Source organism: Leucopleurus acutus (genome assembly GCF_964270905.1).
Source record: "Leucopleurus acutus genome assembly, chromosome: 7".
Classification (NCBI taxonomy): domain Eukaryota; kingdom Metazoa; phylum Chordata; class Mammalia; order Artiodactyla; family Delphinidae; genus Leucopleurus; species Leucopleurus acutus.
The window spans coordinates 113,235,467-113,259,589 of record NC_139150.1 but is presented as its reverse complement, the minus strand read 5'-3'; the positions used below and the strand labels follow the sequence as shown (position 1 = coordinate 113,259,589).

Sequence of the window (24,123 nt, the reverse complement as noted above, 5' to 3'; positions counted from 1 at the left end):
AAACATTGCTCGCTGCCTACGTGTTAAACGCTGAAGCAGGACTCACTCCTGGGAGGGGAGGACCGCGTGCTTGTCCACAGGTGTCAGGCGTGACATCCTATGACGACATCGGCGAGGACCACGGCAGGTGCCTCCCCTCTTCACACGTGATGAGGGCATCACCACGCAGATGATCTGACTGCACGTGAAAGAAAGAAAACCAGCCACGAGAGCTTCAGAAAAGTTTTTAGCAAATGTTTCCGTCCATTTATTTTCTGTACTCCTTAAAAACAAACATCATGTTTCATACTGAAGCTCTGAAATACTGTATGCCCAAGGGAGGCACCTCCCACTCATGCTGCAAGCTGGTCCACGTCCTCTCTGCTTCTGTCTGCCAGGTGAGCTTCAATAATTTCTGCAAAGAGATTCCTCTTCAACAGATTATACGCAAGAGGTAAAAGCTGGCCAGCAACTTTATGAAAATACTGAAAAACAAAAGAAGATGACATTAGCCAGAGGACGCAGCAGGTAATACAGTGGAAAAAGCAGTTGTTAATGAAGCCCACTCCCCACACGCTGGGTTTCAGCCAGCGTCTGCATGACAACAGTGAGTTCTGAGACAGCGCCTGGCGCCGTCCCTGGGGCAGTCGTGCAGCTCTTCAGGACGAAGGGCACTTCTTGAAGGAAACCCAGAAGAAAACCAAGTAAAAACTGTAAGCGTCCTTATTCCCTCAGATACGGTTTATTCACCCCCTTTTGCCCCCAGTACGCTCAAATGCCTTTTCCTTCTCGTCGGCGTGTCCCCACCACATAAGACTTCAATCATCATTTCCGTTAGCTGGCACCGTCGGAACAAGGAGCGGAACGTGAGTTTTCACATTGCACTGAAGGCTCCCCTGTGTCTTCAGTTCCTTCTCGCCCCGTGTCAGCCTCCACCCCTGAAGTCGCTGCCTCTGTCAAGGGCCCAGACGCGCTCCGAGGACAAGGGAGGGCAGCCGCCGTTGGCGCCTGCTGCCTGCTTCACCGTCCCTTCTCCGACGCTGCTGGATTCTCAAGACAACCGAGTTTCTGTGAAGCTGGTCAAGCACTATTCTGATCCGTCACTGACCCTCTCTGGCTGTTAACCTCTCTGATTATTTTTACTGCTAACAAACAGCCCTACACGAGAAAGACAAGAGTCCCCAAAACAGACTCCCCCACAGTGGCGTCAGCCTGACCCAGTAACTGTCGATCAGAAACGCAAATGCTCAGGCCCCAGCAGGAAGGGAACTGGGTGAGGCCCAGTGGGACTGGGGGGTCGGGGGCGCGCCAGCCTGTGCGGAACAAGCCCCCAGGGCACCCTGACGCTCCAGCCCCGCGGCGTCCCCAGGTGACCCTGCACTTCACAGCCTGCGCAGTCACCTTGTGGAGTAGAGGCTGACGCGGGAGCTGCCTGCCTGTGTGGCCCGGAGCACCTGGGGCTCTTTCTGTGCCGCAGGTGACATGGTAGGTGAAGGGAGAATTAGGTGGTCTCCACAGCGGGCAGATGGCCTGGGAGGGCCCCAGGTGGCGCGGAGGTGCAGGGAGTACGGCCCACGCTCACACGGCTACTCCCGGGGAGACGGGACTCAGGCCGGGGCCACCACTCCTCCCGCCTGCCCGACCCCCAGCCGCAGCTCAGCGGCCTCCTGCAGCTGCCTTGTACGTTTCTCCTGCGTGATGAGCAGGGAGTTCATGGTAAAACAGCACCTCCTCTATGGTAAAGAATTTCCAGCATCTTTACAGACAGCATTTACTCTTCATCCCGGAATTCAAGCACAAGAACAAACCCCCCACGGAAAATGAGGCGGAGCCAGGAAGGTGTGTCCACACCCTAGCGAAGGGCACAGCCGTACTAGTAAGTAGCTAGGAAGTCACTTGGGCACAACATCCGGGTCATTAACCTCGGCCAGAGTACAAGATGAACTTCAAATAAAAAATATGCTCACATCATCTGCTTAAAAATCATTTCAAAATGTTCATTTTGAAATTCAAGCTGAATCCATACCCTGCGTGCTGGACTTGCGGACAGCAATGAGCCGGAGTGGGGGGGGGGGGCGGGGCGCGGAGGGGATGCAGGGCGGGGAGGGAGGGCAGGGTGTGCTCACTCACGTGGGAACCGTGGCAGAAGAGGTCCATCCCCAGCTCCAGCCCCATCCCATAATCGCACTCATCGTTAGCAAACTGCACGTAAGTCATCATTTCCTGAACAGGAGCAAAAGCTTTGAGTCTCTCAGCATCACTGGGGGCCTCCACAATCGTCTTGCAGATTCTCCTGAGACTGGCTGAAAGATCAAGGACACAAGGTTACCTGTAACCACCACGGTGCAGACGACGGTAACCTGGATGTTTCCTCATGACTCTGTCCTAGTGCAATGGATGCCTCTTTGGTTGGCACTGTATTTTACAACGGCCATTTTATGGTTTTTCTACTTATGATTCAAGCATAAAAATGGCTTACTTAACGAAAAAGACTTCTTGTATTAGCACAGTGGGACCTAGCTGTAATCAGGAATCACACCAGCTTCCAGAGATTTTCCCTGGGCTAGTCCAGGTTCCACAGACTATGGCCAAACCTGACCCACCTGTTTTTAACTGCCCTCAAGCTAAGAGTGTTCTTCCATTTTTAAATGGTTGGAAAAAACAAAAACTATATGGAGACCGAGGGATTAAAAAAAATCCAGACAGACAGTAAAGTCTGCTCTTTTTGCCCCCCCCCCACCTTACTTGAAAAAAAAAAAAAACCCAGAAAAAGACATACGAGAGACAAGAAATCACTGTAGAATTAAACCTTTACCAGTACTTTTACGAAAGTGGGGTAAGTGCAGCTACGGCCGAAGTGTAACCTGAGGTGAGAACAGAGAAAACTAACATTTATCTAAATAAAAACGAGGGGTTTAACATTTCTATCTGGACTTTCAACGTTTTTCTCCCTGCTTTCGGAGGCCAGGGTGCGTCAGCTCCCACGAGGCACGTGAGAAGAAAGGCACCGCACGATGCCTAATTAGACTTCCTTTCTGACAAACTGCGAAAATCCGATAATGCGGACGAGCTGCCACTCACTCGGAGCAACAGACACGTTCCTGGACACGGGGCTGCCGTGCTGGCAGGGACGAGGTTCGGCCACGACATGAACAGTCACACCTGGAACTCACGGTGCCGAGTCTCACGCACGAGGGGCTGATGTTACTCACACACTCTGCTGACACTAACCACAAACCCAGGCTGACGACAGCGGCGAGTGTCTGCCAGGGCTTGACCTCGGAACGCGCGCCCCCGGCACACACCCGGCACGTGCGGTCACGGGCTGCGCTCTGCCTCCGCCCCGTGGCAGGCAGTACTGCACTGGACAGACAGCAGTGACACGTTTACTGGAGGACAGACATGTTCTTCCACCGGCAACATTCTGCAGCGCGTCGCCTCACGGAACCCAAACTGCGAGACTGTGCGAGCAGCCTCCACCGTCACCACGCTTCAGTGCCTGCTGCTGCTCTGCTCCCCGCTGCCACTGCCCCCCGCTCACGGCGCAGAGCCACAGGCTGCAGCACAGGGAAGTCAGGCCGCCAGCTCGGCGATCACGCGACACTCAGAGCCACGTCTCAGGTCCCCACCTCCCGGACGTGAGAATAAGAGCCGCATAAAGGCCTGGGTGAGGACTGAGTTAACACTGCGTACACATCCCCCGACAGCGTCAACCACGACACGATCCAGTGCTCAATAAATGGTATCCCCCGGGCCACGTTACAGTGTTATGTGTCGAGAGCCTCGGGGGAAACTGGTCAGGAGCAGACTTCACTGTGACCCGCTGAGCGCTGTCACCCGTCCACACACCAGCCACTTACACCTCCTGGCAAACAAAACAGTGAGACACTAGATCCTTAACTATGTCTGCCACCACTTCTCATTCAAAAATAAACAAACTACGGAAGGATCTAATGCTAGAACGTTAGAAAAAAGTACAAGTAGATAAAAGTGACCCTGGACATAAAACCCAGAACCCCAACCAGGGGAGGTAACGGTTTACTCCAGGGCCCCGCAATTGAACACCCACCGCGATCGCTGTAACAAATGCCCTCAGTCTCCCCAACAGGACAGTAAAGCTGCTGCTAAAGCTTGGGTGGACTGGCTCACAGGGAGGCGGCGAAGACCAGGGTTTGACCCCCGCCCCCGGGACACAGCCCCTCTCCCCTCCGGCCTCAGGGAGGAGGTCCAGGAAGGTCTAGCGTGTGCAGCGCGTGTGCAGCAGGCTGCGCGTGTAACCCACCTTGGCATCATACCAAAACGGAAATGTGAAAGTAATTTTAAGCTATCTAATTTAGCCCCACATATCCGAAACAGTATCGTTTCTACACATGGTCAATGTAGGAAAAACTCAACGCTGCTGCAGTTTTTACATGGAAGTGAGTTAACACCAAGCCAGACCACAAGTTCAGCCCCTCCACCGCGGGGCCCACACGCAGTGCTTTTCCCTGGGAGTCCTCCAGGCGGAGGGCAGCTGAGGCCACAGCTCTGTTCTGAACAAGGGAGGGCCTGCATTTTACGTGCTGCGCAGGGGCGCCTCTAATTCCCTCTCGCTGAGTGCCCCTCGCCCCGCTGCCCCCAAGGGAGCAGGGTGACGAGAAGGTGGTGCCCTTGGGGGTGCTCAAGTAAAGGGGGTTGGGCAGGGGGAGCTGGGAAGCGATTTTCATCCTGTTTTCAACATGGCAATAATTAGATTTTGTGTCGTTTTTATACTTACAGATGAAGTAACTCAGCACTGGCTTCTAAAAGCTAATCAGACTTACATACAGATGGAAGACTGGTCACAAAGCACTAAACAAACGCGTGCTGTCCCACTAATTACTATATTGTACGTTGATGGCTACAATGTCAAAGGCTCTGAAATAGTTCAGAAAAAGTCACCTAGACCAGAGGTTCACATTCTTTAAACCTGTAAAAATACTGTTTTGAGCGGTATCAGGCAAGCAGTGTGCTAAGCACTTACATGCTCGGTTACACCCCAAACACCCCTACGGATGGTATTCACCACTACTACCCGTATGGCAGATGAAGAAGACCACGGTTCAGGGTAGTTCAATAACTTGCTAAGGCTACACAGTGGCAAACCCAGCTTCAGTTCAGGCTTCACTGACCGCAGAGCCTGAGCCCTTCTTCACTAAGGGGAGGTGACTGTTCCCCAAATGGCACATGTCCTGACCTACTTCTCAACATAAGGAAACCTTTCTCCGTATACATTAACGCACATACACATGTTCATGTGAGAAATACGTTACCATCCGTTTCAGGGAGCTCTCTGTATCCCACATCATTTTTATCTACTGGGACAACCAAGCCTGCCCCATGAAAGGTCTTTGTCACGACCTAAATAAAAGGAAAAAAAAAAAAACAAAATTTAGTCACTGTAAATAGACGAAAACAACAGGGGGGGAAAAAAACCCCAAAACAAAGCACACCCACAAACCCGCAAGACTTCTGCCAAAACGCAACATTCAATGGCCCTTTTATTTCAGTAAATTTGGACCCCAGGGCACAAGTTTAATGTTTCTTTCCTTTAAAATTAGAAGTCAAGCACTTGAAGTAAGTACGACAGTGAAACAGCCAGCTTTCATTAGCTGTGTCAGCTGTCTGAAGTCTGCGCCGTGCGTCCCACTACAGGAAGCAGGGCGCAGCGTCAGTTCCATCCACGGCCATGGGATCCTCTAGGCAGAGAGCCTGAGGGACTGGGCCCTGAAGGAGAAGGAATGGTTTTTGTCAGCAGGAAGACGTGGAAGGCAGAACTCCTTTCCATCTTGTGAAATTCAGGTCCCCCATTTCTACCTGGAAAATTCAGGCTCCTCAGCAAACTTCCCCAAAGTAGGGCAGTTTCTAGTGTTGTGGTGCCCTTCGTGGAGGCAAATAACATAAACCGGTGAGCTTTTCTTAAGTGTTAATTTTCAAAGACAAACAGAGGTCCAAACACAACCCCCATCATAACCCTTCCAGTCTGCATATTTCTCTTACACTAGTGGCATTCTTAGGTCTTTGCTGAACAAAACATCTGCTTCCAGTATCTCTCTGCAGTCCAGTGACATTCCTGAGGGAAGGACGCTCTCAGTTTTAAGGTCCTCGCCCCCAAGCCTCTGTACCAGCTCTCCACCCTCTCGCTGCTTTCACTGTCCTTCATTAAGCAACACGGGACAGGTTATTCCAAACAAGTCCCAAGACAACTGCTCACCCCTTGGGAAAAAACAAATGAAGTCACAGTTACGTTGTATCTTACTCCTGATACCAAAATAACTTGCAGTTGGATTTTAGAATTAAATAAACCCATAAAACTACTAGAAGAAAAGGCAAATATTTTATATGATTTGGGGTTGGAGAAGGAAAAGACTTATAGACTTGACTACATTAAAAAAAAAAAAAATTAGACTTCCCTGGTGGTGCAGTGGTTAAGAATCCACCTCCCAATGCAGGGGACACGGGTTCAAGCCCTGGTCTGGGAAGATCCCACATGCCGCAGAGCAACTAAGCCTGTGCACCACAACTACTGAGCCTGCGCTCTAGAGCCCATGAGCCACAACTCCTGAGCTCACGTGCTGCAACTACTGAAGCCCGCGTGCCTAGAGCCTGTGCTCCGCAACAAGAGAAGCCACCGCAATGAGAAGCCCACACACCACAACGAAGAGTAGCCCCTGTTCGCCACAACTAGAGAAAGCCCGTGCACAGCAACAAAGACCCAATGCAGCCAAAGATTAAAAAAATTAACAAATCAAGTAAAAACCAAGAACAGAATTAACACAAATGATGAAAAACATCTGCAATATATACATATAACAATAAAGTTAATAAAGATGAATGTCTTTATAAAGCAAGTCTTAGACAGATAATGGAAAAGACTTAACACCCAAATGAAAACACAAGTAATTCTAACCTGATGGAAAAACGGGCAAAGTTCAAGCAGTTCACAGAAGAAATATAAATGGCCAGTGGAGAAATGAAAACGATTTAATGTCCTTTACAATCAAAGAAATGCTGATGGAAACAATGGTAGATCATTTTATACTTTTCAGGATGGAAAGACCAAAGGAATTGGTAAGACCAGCACCGGCGAGGACCCAGGGAAAGGGGCGCACAGCCCCTGCAGGTGGGGTGCAAAGGAGTCCAACTCCTGGGGGGGGGGGGAGTTCTGCAAACAGAGAAAACACACACACACTTAATTTTTTTTATACCTGTATAAATTTTTTTTAAAAACCACTTTGGACCTGGCAATACTACATCTAGGAATTTCTTCTAAGGAAATAATCAGGTAAGTGTGCAAGTAAAGGTGCGAACCGTTATTTATGGCAGGCTGTCTGCATGTGTGGAGTTTTCAGCACCCTAAACTCTGAACATAAGCACAGCGCCCTTGTGAGGCAGACCTGCCGTGCAGCACATGGAGTGACGACCACAGTGTGTTCACAAAGCAGTGCTGACGCTGAACGCAAAAGGCCACAGTGATGGCACGACTGTCTTCCGCCCGACTCAGGCTGACACCCAATAAAAAACCATGCTATGTACGTATTTTCACTGATGAGAAACTGTACTAATTGTCCATAAAGAGGTATCAGTTACTAGTAAAGCATCAAAATCCTAATTTTATTACGAAGAATCAGATTACCAGTTTAGGAGAACCCTGCACAAGGGTGGGTGATGTTGTGAGGCATCAGAACTAGAGGTGGACAGAATGACGGACCCTCATTTTACAGCGACATTAACTCAATGTCGATTTTAAAAGTGACATCTAGGTACTGGAAGAGGTAAAGTGGCACATAGCCAGGTGGTCAGAGAGGGTGAAAGGAATGCTAGCTATGAAAGATGTGAGTTTAGGTCTCAGATCTGTCATGTAAAATTCTGCACAAGGAGCACAGCCCCTGCAAACCTACTGTGCTTGCCTGTCGGTCGTAGGGGTGGAATGAGCAGCTCACAAGGACCTCTGGCCAAAGCACTACAAGGCACGGCTGGTATAAACACAGATTGCTAGCGTGCCATGGAGTGCTCCATCACCCTAGGATGCACGTGCTACTTCCACACAGAAGGCCCGAGTCACCAACTCACATGCTAGTGGACTAGAAAAATAGTTATTCCATGAAGATCTCACAATAACAATAAAAGAATGAACTTATAATAGAAAAGGATCTGGAAGCATTATCACCACATGTTGTCTTTGGGAAGATAAAATCATGGTTGTCTTAGAAGTTCTTTTTTTCTTTGAATTTGTGTTTACCAGCTATCTTTGTAAGAACAAATACTAAAAAGAAACCTCATGGGGGAAGGGGGCCAGGACAAACATTCCTATGAAACTTAATCTAATAAATTTAGATTAAGACTCAGATTACATGAGACTCCTATCTAATTTATAGTTATGGGGAAGAATGAATGAAATCTCATCTGAAATTACTGATGATGACAGAATGTGCTGCTGGCAGCTGTCTGCTCGCAGCAGCTTAGTCTTTAGTCAAGACAAATTAGGATACGTCACAACGGGGTGAGAAATGCTCCCCTTCCTACCCTATAAGGTGGGAGAGGCTCCCTATGAAAACTAGAAAGGTGAAACGGCAATATGACATCTTAGAGCAACTGAAAAATGCCCCATTGCAAGGAGTTTCATTCAAATGAACATTTTTAGAAACTGCTTCCGACCTCAAGGACTAAAGAAAGAGTTGATAAGACTGTGATTCAGTGACTATAACTTATCAGAACATCACCCCTGCAGCCGAGTCAAGATCAGAAAAAGCACTGAAGTAGGATTTTCAATAACTAAGTAAGCTGACGTACTTAGTTGCCAGCACCAGTTTATTCTGGGTTAACGAGTACTTTATTTGGCCTAGAACACGCAGATGAAGCAGCCACACACAGGAGACACTGCTGAGAGGCTGGCTGCCCTGACTCCGGTGATGAACGCCCTCCTTCCCCAGGGTGATTAGGACAGACTCCTACACAATTCTCATTTATCCCAGGCAAGAATTCTTCTAGCTTCTCTGTTAACTCACTCTGACAATTCTAAGTGAAAAACCCAAAGGATCCAAACACCCAGAAGTATTTGCTGTTTACAAAACCACTCACACTGCAGGTGCCAAGGGAAGCATTGGTTGGTGGGCTCCATAAGGCAAAGGAGAGGGGCCTCCTCATGCACCATTTCCTAGAGAAGTTTACACACCTCAGTACACACCGCTCTCAAACGCCAACTGCCTGAGGGGCTATAACTATAAGGCACTGTAAGGCAGACCTTTACACATCTACCCCCAAAACTCTTGGCACAAAATCAACAGACCTTAGCCATTAAAAAAAGAAATTTAAGCAAATATTATGTACAAAGCCGCTTTCACTCTTCTACAGGAGAAACTGGTAAATCAAGATTAACGAGTGAGAAGGCCTGGCTGAGTTCTGCACCCGCCGCAAGGGCACTGCATCACGTGACCCAGCCTGGCCGACAACCTGCAGGACCTCCCAGGCCAGACCCTGGACAGCCTCCGAGGGAGCCCCGCGAGGGCAGCGTCCAGCTCTCCCCAGGACAGGGCAGCAAGGGATGGAGAGAAGGTGCAGGTGGCAAGCAATCAAGAGAGGAAACCCCCCTATTAAAACAGCAGGAGAGTCAGAGACTAACAGACATAAACCATACTTTCTTATCTCTCTGTTTCATCTTCACGGTTCTCTGTTCCAGTGAGAACCCCAGTTCTCTGGCTGCTTCTGTGAGTTTCTCATCTATGGTTTTCAAGAGACTAGTTTTCTTTTTATCTGTTACTTCTTTAAGTTTTTTCATCAAAAATAATCTGAAAAAGAAGTAAAAGCCCTCATTAGTATGCAGGCCATTGTGCTAAGCACACAGACCTTGGGAAGTTACGGGGAGCCGAGTTACAGACATCAAACTCCATGCAAGGGAAAGACTGCAGAACCACCACCAGAGCCCCCCAGAATCCCGAACAGGTTCTTCAAGCAAGAGAAAAGCACTATTAATAAACAGCTGCCAGTCACAGAAACAGCAAACAAGATTGTCTGTATTATCTCTGTAATGTCTACAACAAAGACAGGGTATTAGCAGAATGAGGTTAAGCCAAGTTCCCGTCGCGTCGCTTGACGCTGAGATCGGCGTACCGCCTCAGAGAAGGCTGACGTAACAGGAGAAAAGAGTGTGGAGACACCAAAAAGGATGTTCTACTTTTAAAGAGCCAGAGGACGTTTAGAATACTTAAGCATCAGAGATTCTTTTCAATGTTACCTTCAAATCAGCATTAAGATAAATTTAAAAAATATAAAAGGAAAGCAAAACTATAAGCTGATACGAAAGCACAATTCAAAATATTTTTTAAAGGTATGTGAATAGTACAATATATTATTGCCAGTTACGGAAATAATTTTATGTTAAGAATGCTGCAGAGGGTGTGGAGAAAAGGGAACCCTCTTACACTGCTGGTGGGAATGCAAACTGGTACAGCCACTATGTTAAACAGCATGGAGATTCCTTTAAAAACTAAAATTAGGTTTACCAGATCCCACTCCTGGGCATATGTCTGGAGAAAACCCTAATTCAAAAAGATACATGCACCCTTATGTTCACTGCAGCACTATTTACAATAGCCAGGACATGGAAGCAACCTAAACGTCCACTGACACAGGAATGGATAAAGAATATTACTCAGCTATAAAAGAACAAAATAATGCCATTTGCAGCACATGGATGGACCTAGAGATTGTCATACTGAGTGAACTAAGTCAGATAGAGAAAGACAAATATCATATGATATCACTTATATGTGGAATCTAAAAAAAAGGGTACAAATGAACCTATCTACAAAACAGAAATAGTTACAGATGTACAAAACAAACTTATGGTTACCAGGGGGTAAGAGGGAGGGATAAATTGGGAAATTTGGACTGGCATATATACAAAATAGATAACTAATAAGGCCCTACTGTACAGCACAGGGAACTCTACTCCGTACTCTGTAATGGCCTACATGGGAAAAGAATCTGAAAAGGAGCGGATATATGTATAACTGATTCGCTTTGCTGTACACCTGAAACTAACACAACATTGTAAATCAACTATACTCCAATAAAAATTAAAAAAAAAAAAAGACTTTTGCCATCAGAGCAAGAGTGAAAGGAAGAGCTGGAAACAGTGCCCAGCTGGACACAGTTGGTCCCCTTCCTGCAGCCACTACCAGGCTCCCAGGAGGAAACCCGCTCCTGCCCACCACTAACATTCAGCAGTTTGCTATGGGCTGGGCGCTGCCGGTGCTATTCTGATCCCCATTTTACAGATCAGGAAACTAAGGCACAGAGGATAATCAACTTACCCAAGCTGACAGAATTAGTGTGCGTGGATTAAAGTGCCACAGAAGCCAAGACCACCAAAATCACGGTCTCATGATTACAGCACAGCATCACAGTAAACCTCACCTTCAACCTCACCAGCCGCGTATCAAGAGGCTCTATCTACAACAACCATACAAAGCACACCGGCCGACGCCAGGGCCCCGGGCTGCTGTTCTCTGTCCACAGCACCCTTCCTCCCGGGAGGCTCTCGCCTTCATCAGGCCCACGGGAAACACCCTCTCAGAAGACGTCCACCTCTCCTGATGGCCCTCAGTACTGGCCTTCTCATCCTTATCACATTATAGGACCACTTCCATTCCAGTTTATTAAGCTTTTGTCTCTCAGCTTCAAACCTACAATCTAATACTCTGCTGCAATGTGCACATGGAAACAGCCAGAACGTTCTGTGCTGTCCCATTAAACCTAATGGGAGACTGTGAACCCTGAGTGAGTCCTGCAGTGGTCATGCAGAAAACACTGGTTCACTAAGTTATGCAGATCTCCCAAAGAGTGACCCTTTTCACTGTATTTGATTTACTCCATTCTATCACAATATGAAAAAACCACATTCATTAATGGTACTACCAACCTCGTTAGCGAAGTCGTCAGAAAGTGAGAAGCTGTCAAGCTCACAAGGGTGGTTACAACTCTCCCCAATTCTAATGTTTGCTTTTGAAATCTTAAGTTTTAACACTGGCGACAAACACAGTCCGTTGTTTTCATTGGTTCGTTTGAGACAACGCCGGCCAAACACTCATGTCAGAGTAACCAGTGTCTGCCAGTCCCTCTCTTCAGCAAAGTGGAAAAAAGCTGAGCTCACAACTCGGCCTCACAAGACCTTTTTCCTCGAGACAAACCCTAACACCTAAGTGTGCCGAAGTGCCTCCCGTCACGCAGGACGTTAAGAAGACACGTGCCCAGCGGCAGGGATCTGATCCGCCTTTACTGTGTCATCACGGACCTCCGTAGGGACACCCGCGTCACATCCCAGCCGTGATAACCCACGGTCCGCTGCCCACCAGGTCCACTGCCCCGACCCCGTTGAGGCTCCAGCAGGGCTTACACGCCTCCACCTTTGTGCTGTTGGTGTGAGAACGACACCCTGTCATCACCCAGAGTTTGCAGCTCACAGGCCTCCTGGGAAGTGGGCAGGCACCCCTGGGGGCCACACCCCACTGTTTGATAGCTGCTGTTAAGTTCATGGTTTTTAACGTGACTACACGTCAGAACCTCCTGGGTTCCTGGTTGAAAGCACCCAGTACAGCAACGTAGGGTGGCAGAGAATACTGGGGGTGCAGACAAGAGGAAAAGAGCCTATTTAGCAGCGCGTCTCGACCCAAGAGCTGATACCTTGCCTACACGTACTCTTGTACTACGCACCAAGTGTTTTAAATGGTCTATAGGCCCGTACAAAGGAAGCGTTCATTAAATGTTCGTTAAAATGAATGTTCATTCACTTAAAACATTCACTTGAAATGAATTTTTTAAACTTAAGAATTAAAATTATAGACATACAGGTTTGAGATCTCTAAGTATATCTACACTCAGATACACCTGGAACATTTTTTTTTTCCCGGTACGCGGGCCTCTCACTGTTGTGGCCTCTCCCATGGCGGAGCACAGGCTCCAGACGTGCAGGCTCAGCGGCCATGGCTCACGGGCCCAGCCGCTCCGCAGCATGTAGGATCTTCCCGGACCGGGGCACGAACCCGTGTCCCCTGCATCGGCAGGCAGACTCTCAACCACTGTACCACCAGGGAAGCCCCTGGAACATGTATTTTTAAAGAACGTTCCCGAGTCCTGCTCTAGACATGCTGAAGTGAATGAAGCTGAGGTGAAGCTCTTAACCACAAGCCCGGGAGGCATCCGTGTGTAGTCAGGTTTGAAACCAGTGGTCAAATAGTGGTCTGTGGACCCCAGGGACCCCTGAGACCTTTTAGGAGGTATATGAGGTCCAAACTATTGCTACAATTATTTTAGGGAAAAGAACAGAATAAAAAGAAAATCATTCCTAATTTTGTTGTCCAAAGATAAGTATTTTAAAACTTTCAATCTATCTAGATTTCTCTCCGTGTGCATTAGAAGCTGTGAAAAGGGAACCATTCCACACTGTTCTGTTATTTGACCTCTTCACATAATGTATCAGCTCCTTCCCAAAACAACAGATCAATATCCTGGTGTTACACTTTGTGGACATTTTCTATTTAGTTACCTAATTTTCTCTAACTGCTGGATATGTATGTTTTTTCTAATTTTTCCTTTTAATAAATAATCTGAAATATACACAGATATTTATGTGCACCCATCCAAAATTTCTTCAGATAAATAGCTAAAAATGGAATCGCCGATTTAAGGTATAGCATATTAGCTGGCAATGTTCATTATCTGTTAAGTAATCTTTGAAAAAATATTTAAACAACCTTATTCCAACTGCTTTCCACAAACGTCTTACCAATTAACACATGTCAGAAAGGCTTCTTATATCCTAACCATCATTGGGTATTACCATTCTTTAATCTTTACTCATCTTTGTTAGCTGAATTTGCATTTCTTTGGCTACTATTAAATATTATACAAAGAGAACTAGTTTCCCTGGGCATAAAAATAATTTGTGTATAACAAACGGTCTGCCTTAAAAGACATTACTGAGGCTGATATAGAAATTGTTTTGATTAGCTGATTTAAGTAAAGTCTCAAAAAAGAATACTATATATACTGTAACACTTGAAAAGTATAATAACCTTTTTACCTTTATATTTGAGATAAATTACTGGAGGTGCAAAACATTTCTTGTGTGAAATAGCATTAGGTACTCAAATATACTCACTTGCTGGTCTTCACCTAAGTTATATATCTATCACCAATGTATTTTTGTTTTCTATTTCCTCTTCTGTGTTCTCCAGTAAGCTAAAAAAATACCAGATTGATCTTGCATTATTTTCGATAACAACTGTATCTTTCTTCTTTTTTTTTGTAAGACCACTAGGATTAATGAAAACTTAGTTGTTTTTGCTGTCAGAGTGTTTGTGGAATGATTCACCGAGCATCTACAAGGCAAGTGCTGTGCACAAGAAAAAGCCTCTGCCCTCATGAACTTACACGTTAGTGCAGGAGACAGACAATAAGGAAATAACTATAGTTGTTTCCAATAAAGACAGGACCAATTTAAATTCAACAATAAATCTGAAGGGTGTAGAGAACTATAAACAGCAAGCAACGTTTTCTACAAATTTCAGAGTTATCAGAAAAGAAAAAAGAGCCTTTCTGGGACATCTCCCATGCCCTTTAGATACACCGGTATGCACACAGCAGCCCAGCAGGTGCACTGATCGACCTAGTTTTCTGTTTACTGCAAATTTGTGCTATTAAATCACAGGGAATGAAGGTCTTTTAAAAAGTAGGGTAGGGACTTCCCTGGTGGCACAGTGGTTAAGAATCCACCTGCCAGTGCAGGGGACATGGGTTCGAGCCCTGGTCCGGGTAGATCCCACATGCCGTGGAGCAACTAAGCCCATGAGCCACAACTACTGAGCCTGCGCTGTAGAGCCTGAGAGCCACAACTACTGAAGCCCGCATGCCACAACTACTGAAGTTCACACGCCAAAACTACTGAGCCGGCGCTCTAGTGCTCAAGAGCCACAACTACTGAAGCCCGCACGCCGTAACTACTGAGCCTGTGCTCTAGAGCCCGTGGGCTGCAACTACTGAAGCTCGCACGCCACAACTACTTAAGCCCACATGCCACAACTACTTAAGCCTGTGTGCCACAACTACTGAAGCCCATGTGCCACAACTACTGAAGCCCACACGCCACAACTAATGAGCCTGAGCTCTAGAGCCCATGAGCCACAACTACCGAGCCTGTGAACCACAACTACTGAAGCCCACATACCACAACTACTGAGCCCGCGTGCCACAACTAGTAAAGTCCACACGCCACAACTACTGAGCCGGCACTCTAGAGCCCACGAGCCACAACTACTGAAGGCTGCACGCCACAACTACTGAGCCTGCGCTCTAGAGCCCGTGTGCCACAACTACTGAACCTGTGCTCTAGAGTCTGTGAGCCACAACTACTGAAGCCCGCATGCCACAACTACTAAAGTCCACATGCCACAACTACTGAGCCTGCGCTCTAGAGCCCGAGAGCCACAACTACTGAAGCCCACACACCACAACTACTGAGCCTGCGCTCTAGAGCCCGCAAGCCACAACTACTGAGCCTGCATGCCACAACTACTGAGCCTGCACACCTAGAGCCCGTGCTCCACAACAAGAGAAGCCATCGCAGTGAAGAGTAGCCCCCACTTGACACAACTAGAGAAAGCCTGCGTGCAGCAAGAAGACCCAACGCAGCCAAAAACAAATAAATCAAGTAATTAAAAAAAAGAAAAAGTAGGGTAAAGAGATCACACAAAACATGGTCTACTTAGTTTGCTCAAGGTGATGAAGGTGCTTTCTTCATTTTATTAGAGTGTCCACGGCCCACCTGCTGTGGCAGCTCCGGATGGTGTCTGTGTCTGCGCACCGTGGGCGGCTCCCTGGCTGGGCTCTGAGCCGCCCCGGCGCTGCCGCACCACCTGCCCTGCGCTTCAGCTCGCATTCCGGACAGGGCTGATGCCCCACCCGGCTGCAGACGCGGGGCCCTGACCTCGGGGGGTGGAGGTCCAGCTCCGGCCCTACCTGCACGCAGAGGTCTTAGCCTCCTGGGTGGAGGGGAGGCGGGCAAGGGCCCACTCTCACCGGCGCAGGTTCTGCCAGACCACGCAGTCCCGGAGCACTTGTGTGGCCGCAGCTGGCGCTCCGGCTCCCTGCGATGTGCCCTGACAGTGGCTTCACTGCACTCAACCTTCCGTCTCAACCACATACCACAAGTTCTCGGAACAAACTCTTCAAGACTGTTTGACCTAAGATGCCTAAAAACTCTTTTGAGTTTGCCACGGGACAAACAATGTCAAGATTAAGTAATATTTTCATTAAATGATTAGTTATAAAAGAGGTCTGTTGTTTGGCGAAAAGTTGAAGTGTGGATAAGATGCCTGCAAAAGTCATGTAAATGATCTCCAGGTATCTAAAAATTTTTGGTTACCTCATTTCCCCTCAGAGATGGACTGATACAGTACAAAAATTGTAAACCAATATAAATAGGAGACATACTGAAATAAAACATTTTCTTACTTGACTGCAGCAAACACATTATCTCCATTTTGAACAATTATACAATTTTTCTTTGCTTCATTTGTAGCGACAAATACAGGAAGTTCATCAGGAGAATCCCTGTTTAAGCAAAAGATATTACAAATTTAGCTGCCCATGATTTGTATTATCAGCAAAGTAGAATTTTAGGTCTATAAACAACAAATTATATCTGCATGTTTCAAAAAACTGCCAATGAATTTGCCAGGTTTAAGCTCTAGTTTTCTTACGAATATCTATAACAAATCTTATTTATATAACAGAACCTAAAATTAAGATTTTTAGGACCTAGTTACTTTTATACCTGAATACAAAGAAGGAAAGAATAAAGCTTGTTAAAAGGAGGTGAAATTATACACAATCATCTCTACCCCAGTTTAACAGTCCGTGAAAAAAAGAAAGGTGGGAAAACCAAAAGAAACAGGACAGAAAGGATCATAAAACATTGGCAGCGTAAGGAGCCGGTTCACATCTATAACCAAATCCCTTTACTCTACGCCTGAGGGAACCGATGGAGACGAAGCGACTCGGCCGAGGTCCTGGTGAGGCAGCAGGAAGCCAGCAGACCCCGGCGCCCCAGCTCCCAGCCCCGCGCGCCCACGGCTCCCTGGCACCCCAGCCCCGCGCCCACGGCTCCCTGGCACCCCTGCACACCTTCTCCACGTCCTCTTCTCCCCGCCTCGCTGTCAGCGCCCTCGCCGCTCCAAGTGGAGGAGCCACCCCCCACCCACAGCGCTACTTCTAACAGTCTAAGCTTCCTGCATGTATCATTTAACCCTCCGAACATTGCCGTCGGGCGTGTCTGATGATCACAGGACAGGAAACTGAGTCACAGCAAGTCACTGGCACAGGGTGAGCCAGGTAGTAAGTAGGAGGACCAGCCTGCCTCCAAGCGCGTTCTTAATTCTATGGCCCCTGGAAGCACAGGGCCAACTTAAGTCACGGCAGCTGCTCTAAATTACCTTTCCTAGGCTAAAAGAGCTTTTCTGAACTCAAAAGGAAAAAAAAAGTTTATAACTACAGAGGAAAAGCTGGAGAGGTTCAGCCTAACGAGCTCACCCATCCCAGGGTAGGTTAGTAGGTTAGAACGGCAGACAGCCTGTGTACCCACCAGGAGAGGGTACATGTCCTTCACCTTGGGTGAGGCCAGTGAACATCTGCTTATGCTCATTACAGGGACAGTAGCTGTATTTTAGGAGAAGAAAAGACCCTTTACCTGAAATAGCCCATGTGGAACTCAGTTTTACGATCTCCAATAATAATGGTCTGGAACTCAGGGGGATCATAGTAAAATCTCCAGTGAAGGTTAAAGTTCAGGCTTGCTGACTTTTTCTTCATTTTATGTCTTCCGGCAAGGATATCATAAGGACCCACTAATCGAAGTCCAAGGCTTGCAGAAAGTGAATCTATAAATTAAATATGTTTATTTAGACAGTGCCTTTCTGGAGGCAGACAGGAAATACTGCCTTTCATTCAGAAAATATTTCTAAGCAGTTGTCTTAAAAAAGAGCTTCTAAAGGAAAAGAAAAAAGTCTTTAGTTACATGTGAAGATGTTAGTTGTAAATACTCAATGGAAAAGAAATCAGAGCAATGAAGATGTGGCTAGGATTTCCTCTTAACTTTACCACTGAGGACATTTCAAACATTCCTGCTGTTTCTTATTTTGGCCAAAACAAGACTGCTTTGTGTTCCTATGCACTGCAAACCTTTACCTTGTCTCATTACTGTGTTGCTGTCGGTCTCAAATATTTGTAGCACATCCAGACCAAGGGAGAGGCAACAGACAGCACGTGAGGACGAATAATTTAACTAAAAATGTGTTTAATGTAAGTATTTCCTTCCCCTTCCCTCCACCTCAGCTAATTATCACTCTCGACTCATTGCCTCCTTGACCATCCATCTGGCTCACCCTAATCCTGGATGAGCCCACCTTCTTTTTCCATCCACAGATCAGCCATCAGGTCTGTTCAAATGTACACGTTTACAGCATCAGATGGGCCTTCGTGCTTCTCTAAGAGCGAGGCAAGCACTTCAGGCAGGACCTGGATATGCAAGGAGGTGAGGATGGAGAAAGGAAGAAAATTCTTGGAAGAGGTAACAATGTGAAAAAAAAGCATGGGGACAGTTTAATTTCCCCCCCTCTATGAACAGATATAAATATATAGATGTTTTAAATGGAGATCATGCTGTTTTCTGGTGTTTTTTTGTTCTTCATCCTGTCCTCATTTAAATCTTCTGAATAGTTTCTTTTACTATTAAATGTTTCTTTAATATGTCTACCACTGCTAGGCATTTACTGTTTCTTTTTTATTCTAACCAATGCTTCAGTGAATATCTTTGCTAACACATGTTTGTACACATCCATGAGTACTTTTTGAGAAGGTGCTGCACGGTTGCAGTGTTTTGATATACTGCCAAAATTCAGTTATCTCCCAGTATACATTTTCGTCAGCAGTCTCTGGGACTGCTTCCCCCCACCTCATGTGAAGACATTTAAACAGTACCAAAGGGTAACAATGCAAAGTAACTGTTACATTATCAGTTTTTAGTGTACCTTTTCAGAGATAGTATACGCACATAGGAAGTATGTAGGGTGTGTGTGTGTGTGTGTGTGTGTGTGTGTGTGTGTGTGTGTGTGTGTGTGTGTGTGTGTGTGTGTGTGTATTCTTGACCTAAAAATACTAACGGCAGCATACACTACACATTCTTTTTTCTTTTGAAATATTCCAGGCATGATAGTTTATCATCGCTTAAAAATCTGCCTGATTCTTTTAAAACTATACATGTCCACTGAAAGATGGGTAAGTGATGAGCATTTAAGGCATTTTCTGCTTTTTGTTTCAGTATCATTTAACGTAGTTTGGGTTCACCTAACCCTTACGTTCCTAGGGGCAGCACTGCTAAGTCATACTAAAAGTCCTGGAACACACAGAAGTATGTGCTTGTTTTCTTGCAAACTCTCATTAAAGCATGTTGTGGAATGATGTACCTTTGCTAGTTTAACATTTTATTTCTCTCATTTGAAACATCTTTGGAAAAGTTCCTTTTCCATGAACTGTTTAGATCCTGGGTCCAGTTTCCTACTGTCTTTTCCACTGGCAGAAGCCAGAGGAAGATTCTGGAGCAACTCACCAGCTGGCTGTTCAGGATCAAGTCCTTCACAGAACCTCCAGAAGTGATAGAAATCTTCAGGCAGAGAAAGCCTGTAATGACTTTCTACTTCTTTTCGAAGGTCACTGGGCACGTCAGCTTCACAGCATTTACCCTTCTTCACGGCGACTGCTTTTTCACACTGAAAATCCGCACACACAACTTTGTTTCTCCCAAAGTAATTTCAGCAACTTGGACTGCTTAATAATATTGCTCATTTTTGTTCACCCCAACTCTATGAGTTTCCTTTAAAACTCTATAAATGGTATTTGAGTAATATCTGGGGATTCTTTTGGGTGAGGAGAAAAAGGAAAGAACAGTTTATAATACATAGGTGTCAAGAGGGACACACACAGCAACTTTTTAAACATATTTCCCTAAGATAATGGAAATGCAGAAAACAAAAAACCAAAAAGTATAAAAGGTAAACAGCAGGAAAAAGAGGAATAAGAAAATGGCAGGTTTTGCCCTGTTCTGGTAAACAGGGTGTCATCGTGCCTTTCATTTAAACAGACTCAGTGACCACACCAGAAACAAATTGCCAGAAATAACTGGATGCAAGGGATTTACCAGTTAAAACAATGATTTCAGAAAAGGTCGTTTAAGGCCAGACTAGGTTATAAAACTCAGCTCCAGCAGCTCTGCAGTATAGGTTCATTCTGTAAGTATGCTAGGCTTTAGAATGCTTATTACATCTGTGACCTATTCCCACAAAAATAAAATGCTTGGTTGGAGGGTACGCATCTTCAGGCTTGGGAGCAGCCGTGCGTGTTGTTCTTTCTGGGAACCTGGATCCTTTCCTTCCTGTCCTTCCTTTCCAGCGATCAGTACATCAGTGCTGCCCAACCCCGAGGTATTCTGCCCCCAAGGGGACACATTTAGCAGTATCTGGAGACCTTTTCGGTTGTACAAACTTGGGGGTGTGTGTGTGCTGCTGGCGTTCAGTGGGTAGAGGCCAGGGATGCTACTAAACATCCTCCAGTGCACAGGAGAGGCCCCTTAACAAACACCTGTCTGGCCCAGACGTCCACAGGGGTCACGACCCAGAAATTCTAACCTCATTTTCTCATATTCACATTCTTCCAGCAGGCTCAAGTTTACTGATGTTATTTTGGGTATCGTTCAGAGTCTGCAAAGTGTATTTATGAACCAGATGACATATACAAGAATGTTCTTGATGGCATTGTTTTACGAGTGGAAGACAGGACAAATGAAAATGCCTATTGACAGGAGAATGGTTACAGGACTTTCAAACAATGGAATATTACGCTTAGTGAAAAGGAAAGAGAGCCACACACAGTATGGATCAATCTTGATAATATAATGCTGAATGAAGAAAAACATCCCTGAACATTATATGCAGCATGATAGCCTTTTTATGAAGTTCAAAAAATACTGTTCAGGCATAAACTCATGGGTGATAAAGCCATAAAAAGAAGACAGAGGAAAACAAACAGTTCAGGATCGTAGCTACACCGAATGGGGTCGACAGGAAGGAGTTAGGCAGACAGGACAGGTGAGCAACATGAAGATGGAGAGCCACGGTCAGCCTTTCAGTGCTTGGCCTGGGCAACGGCCTCACAGGTGTTGGTCGTATTATTAAACGAATAAGGTAAAACAGGACCATGACCAAGAATAACAGTGTATCACGCCAAGGATTATAACATGTCTATATGAGGTCATAAAAAATTAAACTAACAAGAAGGCTGTTCAAACAGGGATCCAAAAATTGATGGTGATAATAGCAAACAGTAAGAAATATAACAGTAAAAACAGTCAGTAATAACTACTTGTTACGCACTTACTATGGTGCCAAGCCACTGTGCTAAACTCCTTCTATGGATTAACTCATTTAGTCCTCAGAAATTCCTTATGAGCTAGATTCTGTTATCCACATTCTACAGACAAGGAAACTGAGGTTAGGTGACTTCCCCGGGTCCCTAACTAGAAAGTGGGAGAACAGGCATTTAACCCCAGGTGGGCCGGCCCCCAGCAGATCCAACCACTTCATGCTGTCTCTTCAACTGCAAACACACAACAGCAGAAACGTGTCAAGTCCTGACCCAGCCTCCCCTCTGTGTGTATGCCCGCCTTTGCTGAGACTTCCAAAGACTGGCTCAAACTTAAGATGTTAGAAAGAAGAGCCTTAAATCTACCTCGCTGAAAGGCAGTGTTGCATAATGGTTAGGCTGCCCTGGTTGATTCCTGACTTTTCCCATTTCCAGCTCTGTCACCCTGGGCAAGTTACCTAACCTCTCTGTGCCGTTCTCTCACCTACAAAAAAAGGCCTATGTAGTACCTCTATCACAGGGTTATCAAAGGAATAAATTATTTGTAAAAATACACAAACAGTGCTAGCACAGAATACATAAATGCTGGCTATTACTGTTGGCCATAGTCTCTGTAGACGCATCGTAATTTTTGATGCTTTATTTCTAAGACTAACACTCTGTCCAAGAAGTTCACTGCCCTTTCAAAGGGAGAAAAGGGTGTTTTCAGCTCTGCCTGAGCTCACACGCTGGCTGCATCCCCAAATCCCTAATAACTCGAGTTTAGGACGGCTGTGCCCTTCAGGGGCTGCCCTTATCCTTTACCCTTCTGTTCCTAGAGAGCAGGACCGGAGTAAAGAACGCCCAGAACGCGGCCCTCCTGCACCGTCTCACCCCATCCAGCTGACAGCGCAGCCAGAGGGAGTTTCGGAAACCTCTACTTCTTTCCTGCTTGACTCCCTGCTGCTCTTGCAGTGGTGACAGAACTTGTGAGGCCGCAGGAAAGCCTGAGCCGACGCCCCTCCGTGGTCAGCGCCCCTCCGTCCCCACCCCGGCCTCCCCGCGGCCGAGCTCGGCGCTGCGCCCGGCCACTCCTCCGCCGCGTTTCCCGCCTTCGGGGACGTCCTCCTTCCGGGGCGTCTGCAGCTCTTTCTACACTCGGCGGGGCCGGCCGGACCAGAGAGTTGGGAGAGCGTGCTGTGGGGGGACCGGGCTGAGTCAACCCGCTCCCCGGGGGAGGGCCCCTGACTGCGCCAACCCGGCCCCGGGGTAACCCCGGGCTGTAACCCGCCCCGGGCCCGCCCCCGGGGGACGCAGGGACGCGAGGCGCCGCTCTCCGCTGCGGCTGGGGTCAAACGCGCCGCGCCACCCTCGGAGCCGCGGCCGCCCTTGGACCTCAGCGCGGTACCTGCGGCCCTTCCCCGCCGGGCCTGCGCTTCCCGCCGCCGCCCACCATCCTGTGGCCGCTGCAGGATGAAGCCCGTCCCGCCGAGAACTCGTGCGCCGCCGACTGCTTCCGGTTCAAGGGCGACCAATCACCTCTCCGCGCCGCGGCGCACACAAATATAGGGAAGGCCCCGCCCCCACAACCGAGCGCGCGGCCGAGGCCCCGCCCACCCGGCCAGATGGGCAGGTTGCCCTTTGTACGCGCGTGCGCGTCCCGCGGGCTGAGCCGCCTGAGCTTCTCCGGGTGCACATGGACCCCGGCCCAGACTCGGACACTGCGGAGGTCTCCTTCCTCCCCAGGCCTTCACTGGGGCAAGGCCGGTGTTCCTTTGTCTGTATTCGTTTAAAAGATTCCTCTATCTGTCCCTCCCCTACCGCGTTTTTCTTGCCCAGCCCTGATTCATCTTCAGTGGTTTGAAATCACACAATTTCTGTCCACCCACGCTTTTGTTTTACTTAACTGAGTCGGTCTTAAATAAGATCCTCTTGAGATCTGTATCTTTGAAAGGTATTCTTTTTTGTTAATAAAAGTTTGTCAGTAAGACAAACTGAAGTCTGCCTAGAATTAAGCTACAGTGTGTCCATAGATTTGTGTAAGATTGTTGACCTTGCTGGGGGAAAAGATAGTAATTCTTTGGATTATTATTATTTTTTGCCAAATTTGGGGTAACACAATTATCACCAACATACTTTAAAACATATTTTTGTTGGTGATGGTGCTGGTGGACTTTTGAAGGAAAATTCTCTGTATGAAAACGGGAACTGACAAGTAAAATCAGTGAAATGTTTAAGATCGCATAGTTGAAGGCTCTCAGACCCAATAAAATGCTAAAATTGAAAAGGATGCTAATCACAGTACAGACTGAGAAAACACACGCCGCAAAAATAGTAGCTACCAAACGAATATCTTTTTTAGAGCTAAAAGTCACTGGGATTACTATTTAGGGTTAGACTGTTAGTGAAACATGGATTAATAAAAGACAATGAAAATGGAATCAAATTCCTCTGTATTCCTTAAGAGTGATTGATTCTAGGATTCAGCTAACTTTAAGCTCCTGATCCAAGATAAGATTTTAAAAGGAATATTTATTTCCAATCTTTTTAATGCTTTCAAGACAATAGATGTCACATCTGGCCTCTGGAATAAACACCTCTTTCTACATTTGTTATGAGAGCTGCTGCAAATAAAAGACAAGACTGGATGCACTTGGAATTCCAGGTCCTCGGGTG

The 24,123-nt window shown here is 46.8% G+C and overlaps 1 protein-coding gene across 1 annotated transcript; it reads right to left on the bottom strand.

The window, feature by feature from the left end:
- Positions 1-236: 236 nt before the first annotated feature.
- On the bottom strand, positions 237-22,926 carry HPF1 (histone PARylation factor 1). Its single transcript, XM_082843062.1, has 8 exons — positions 22,856-22,926; positions 19,661-19,820; positions 17,744-17,933; positions 16,510-16,608; positions 9,635-9,785; positions 5,271-5,358; positions 2,110-2,282; positions 237-464 (listed from the first exon to the last, which is right to left on the bottom strand). The coding sequence occupies exons 1-8, from the start codon at positions 22,901-22,903 to the stop codon at positions 333-335; spliced, it is 1,041 nt and encodes a 346-aa protein (XP_082699188.1). The 5' UTR covers positions 22,904-22,926; the 3' UTR covers positions 237-332.
- Positions 22,927-24,123: the final 1,197 nt, after the last annotated feature.